The sequence below is a fragment of the Aquarana catesbeiana genome, linkage group LG08, assembly GCF_042186555.1.
Source record: "Aquarana catesbeiana isolate 2022-GZ linkage group LG08, ASM4218655v1, whole genome shotgun sequence".
NCBI lineage: Eukaryota > Metazoa > Chordata > Amphibia > Anura > Ranidae > Aquarana > Aquarana catesbeiana.
Window position 1 is genome coordinate 70802267 of NC_133331.1, and position 4993 is coordinate 70807259.

Sequence of the window (4993 nt, forward strand, 5' to 3'; positions counted from 1 at the left end):
GCAGTATAACTGCTCCGGCTGGTCCTTAAGCGGTTAAAAAGAAAAAAAAACTTTAGTGCTTAGAACCAATTTAAAGCGGAGCTCCACCCAAAAGGGGAAGCTCCGCTTGTGTGCTTTCCTCCTCCTCTGCTGTCACATTTGCCACCTTTCGGGGGGAGGGGGAGCAGATACCTGTCAAAACCAGGTACCTGCTCCCACCCCCGGGTAAGATCGCCGCAATCTTTGTGCGGCGATCTACAACATTTCCGGCCCCTATTTCTTCCTCCCAGCTGCCTTCTGGGAGACACACACAGGTCCCAGAAGACAGCGGGACCATTCAGAAAGCACAGCGAGACTCGCACATGCGCAGTAGGAAACAGACTGTGAAACCATAGGGCTTCACTTCCTGTTTTTCTTAATGAAGATGGCCGCACCTGGAATCGTTAGACGGATCGGCTTGGGATGCCAACCTCGCTGAATCTCTGGACTGGTAAGTGTCCTTATGTTAAAAGTTAGAAGCTATAGTATTTGTAGCTGCTGCCTTTTATTTTATTTTTTTAATGGGCTGGAACTCCTCTTTGAATATCATTAACCCCCCTGGCGGTATTCCCGAGTCTGGCTCGGGGTGGATTTTCAGTACCAAAAGCGGTATCCCTGAGCCACACTCGGGATCGCATCGCAGGATCCAGGTACACGTTACTTACCTTGTCCCCAGGATCCTGTGATGTCTCCCCGCAGTGTGAGAGGCTCGTCCTCCGCTCGATCTATCACGGAGCCGAGCTCCGTTCCCTGCGAGCGTTGCGACTCACGGGGGGCGGAGAACGGCGCCAAATTCAAAAATGAAAACACACAATACATATACAGTACACCGAAATCTTACAGATTACATTACTGTATCAATTTATTTCACATCCCCTTTGTCCCTAGTGGGCTGTCCAGTGTCCTGCATGCAGTTTTATATTATAAATACTGTTCTTTCTACCTGGAAACTGGAGATTGTCCATAGCAACCAAAACCTTCCCTTTACATCAAAAGTGGTTTTAGACCAGCTAGAAAACAGCGATAATAAATTAGAATCACTTGCAGAATTGAGGGATAGTGATTTGTGGGGAGATCCGTCATCAGACGCTGAAAGTAATGACAGCGACAATTCTGCAACTGAGCAAATTTCATTGTTTTTTTATTTGATTACATTATTGAATAATTTTTATTATTATTATATTATTATTTGTTATAATTATCTATAGTTATTTATTATATTATAATTTATGATTTCGTTTTTCAAACTTTATCATACCCGGGATGTCTAATAGACTCTTGTTTGGACAGATTTAGGTGAGTTATTCCTAAGAATTACAAGCCTACAATATAAAACGCCAAATTTCCATGCAAAATAATTGTACCGCTTTCAGCATCAAAAATCTGAAATAATCATACCCCCAGGGAGGTTAAAGCAGCAATGTAGAATTTGTAATAAGGATATTTTTATTATGATTTTTTTATGGGAATTATTTATGCACTTTGTATACTGTACCTGCAAAAAAAATAATTAAATCAGGGTTTGTCTTTTCCATCCTTCTTTTATTTAATTATAACAGCTAAAATAATAATTATACACATTGCAGAAATTGATACTCAATCTATTCTGTTTTTAAATTGCTTTCTGAACAACAGTATATAATTAGTTGAAAAAAAGTAAAACGTCAGGCAAAGTATAGCATGCTGGGGTGATCTGATATTTTATAGGGGAGGGGCAGGGCAGGAAACATTTGCAAAGAAAATGACAAAGTAACACTACATATTCAAGTCTTCTCAGATCTTCTGTGTATAAAGCCTAAACATTTATGATATCAATTTTTTTTAAAGCAATGTAAGCTATATTTTGATTTGTACATTGGAAATGCAAAGATATTAATATGTTAGATATTATTAAGTATATTATATTAAATATGATAACACATGATGAACTGAGACATGTATTTCCTCTTTTTCAGAGCATACGAACAGTCATCCTCTACAATGAAAAAGCCCCTTAGTTTATTATTGGTCCTGGAGCTTTCATCATGTAAGGATTATTTTTATTTCTGTTCTTTAAATTTATTTAGATTATGTTTTCTTTTAAATTTGGATGGCGCAAAAAAAAAAAAAAAACCTTAAGATGCAATTCCATTGTCTAAAGCTGAACCAAAAAATTGTAAACCACAGGAGATGAATTAAAAACTCTAACTTAAAGAACTAACATATATAACAAATAATATGTGAGTGCTAAATGCTTAGAAACATGATGGAATTAGACAAGAGGGCTCTATTTAAAATAATAGTTTTTTTTGTTTTTTTTTTTACATTTTTGATATACATTGCATTGTTTCTAACAATAAAAAACAATTACAAAAAAAGTAACAAATAAAAAAAAAAACATAAGCAAAAATACCCATTGAAAACATGATAATATGCGAGCGCCAAATTCTTAGAAACACAATAAATTAAATACTAGAGTTCTATTAAAAATAATAAATAAAAATAAGATATAATAATAATACTGCTGATTAGTATATAGATAGATAGAAAGGTAGATAGCTCTATCTATCTATATACATATTGCTTAGATAACTGTATATAGTCAACCCAGGAAATGATAGCATTCAGGATAACAATTCCCTTTTTATTTCAAACATCTGTTTTTAGATTTCTTTTACATTTACAAGATCAAACAATTTGATTAAAAAAAACAATACCCCGTCCCAAACCTTGTCATTTCCCATTTTCACTTTTTTTGGTCAGGTTGATCAGCATGTAAATATGGAGAAAAATATGAAAAAGTTAAATAAAAAGAAACTCGTATCATATTATCATTACGCATGCAGTATCTTGAATATGCTTTTCCTTAAGGGTAAGGGTGAATCACCCTCCAAGGGGGGGGGGGGGGGTATCAATGGCAATAAAAATAGGTTTTAACCTTTTCTAGTTTTATTTGAAATTAATAATTTTGTTCTTTTTATACATTTTAAATGTCAGTCCTGTGCAAACTAGAGAAGTAACAATAGGCGAAGGGAAGACAGTAAGTTTTTTTCCACTAAAGCTTCCATGACCTGCAACTTGCTCCTCCATCTTCCTAGAAATCAGATGATCTTCATAGATATCTATGAGGCTAAAAATAAATGGTTCGAAGATGCAGGAGGAGAGGGTGGGTTGATGCATCAATATTTTAAAATGGTTTGATTGTGTTATATTTTCATATTACTTTCATCTCCATACACATACAGACAGAGGGGTTGATTTACTAAAATCTGCAAAATCTGGTGCAGCTGTGCATGGTAGCCAATCAGCTTCTAACTTCAGCTTATTCAATTAAGATTTGACAAAACAAAAATAAAATTGTTTCTATGCAGAGATGCACTAGATTTTGCACGCTCCAATTTTATTAAATCAACCCCATAACCAATCCAACTTTCTCAGTTTTTGCTAGGCTGCCCTTTAACTATCTTCTATTGATTGATCAGCTAGCAAATCAGTAGCAATAAAAATTATTTTTTATTTCCATCCATCAGATTTGTGCCAGGCGGTGACGGTCACTCAGAATATACCCATAATTATCATCAAAACTGGAAAAAAGGTGGAGATTCCTTGTGAACACGATGATAAAACTGGAGCTTACAACATGTATTGGTATCAGCAGAAGCCAGGAGAGGGTTTGAAGCTCATGGCTCTCTCAGCTGAGGTGACTTCTTCCAGTGTGGAGAAGGAGTTTGAGAAAAAATGGAAAATGTCCCGGATAGATGTCACCAATTCCCTTCTGATAAAAGAGGAAGCAGACTCTGAAGATAAGGCCGTGTATTTCTGTGCTTCCAGTATGCACAGCCACAAATAACAGAGAACGAGCCAACACAAAACCACCAACTTACATCACTGAGGTGTCAACAATTTACAAAGCCACCATGGGAAACTAGTCTACTCCTAAGAATTCACTCAGACTTCCACTTAATATGTATAAATGATGTGGTTTGTTCTGTTATTAAACAGAAACTCCAATTTCTAGGAATCATTTTCTTCTGTCTCCAGGATCTTGACACTGCATAACTTTGGTGTGAGGCTTGGATGTCATTGGCCTAGAACAGGGGTCTCCAAAATATGGCCCTCCAATATGAGAGGAACTACAATTCCCATCATGCCTGTGAATGTCAGGGTTTTACAATGCCTCATGGGAGATGTAGTTCTGCAACAGTTGGAGGGCCGTAGTTTGGAGATCCCTGGCCTCGAGCAGCGATGGCGAACCTTGGCACCCCAGATGTTTTGGAACTACATTTCCCATGGTGCTCATGCACTCTGCAGTGTAGTTGAGCATCATGGGAAATGTAGTTCCAAAATATCTGGGGTGCCAAGGTTCACCATCACTGGCCTAGAGGCTCTCGGTACAGGAAAAGCTGAGTATGCAGTATTGGTTTGCTGCTGAGAGGGAGAGTAGCTGTTAAAGGCTTTTCCTTTATTGGTCAAGTCAAGTCTTATGCCGCGTACACACGACTGGGCTTTCCGTCAGAATAGACTCCGACGGTCTTTTCGACGGAATTCCAACGGAGTTCCGCTGAAACGGACTTGCCTACACACGATCACACCAAAGTCCGATCGTTTAGAAAGCGATGACCTACAATGGGACTAGAAAAAGGAAGTTCAATAGCCAGTAGCCAATAGCTGCCCTTGCGTTGTTTTTGGTCCGGAATAGCATACAGACGAGCAGTTTTCCTGATAGGAACTGATTCTGTATGAAAGATTTGAAACATGTTGTATTTCTAGGTCCGTCAGAATTTTAGAAATAAAAAGTCCAATGAAGCCCACACACGATCGGAATGTCCGACGGAATGATTCTTTTGGACCTTTTCTGCCGGAAAGTCCGGTCGTGTGCACACGGCATTAGGGTTAAGGTTAACTGCATTTCAGTATCAAGGGATAGCTCAAAGTTACGAGTTAGAGAGGGAAGGATAAGCGTTAAAATGGTTGTAAAGGCTCAAGGTTCATTTTA

General features: G+C 38.0%; 1 gene segment (V, D, J or C); it reads left to right on the plus strand.

Moving 5' to 3' along the window:
- Positions 1 to 1513: 1513 nt before the first annotated feature.
- On the plus strand, positions 1514 to 4012 carry LOC141105811 (T cell receptor beta variable 28-like). The segment is given in 3 exon segments: positions 1514 to 1849; positions 1974 to 2044; positions 3528 to 4012. Coding segments are annotated over 3 exon segments (417 nt in total).
- The last annotated feature ends 981 nt before the right edge of the window (positions 4013 to 4993 follow it).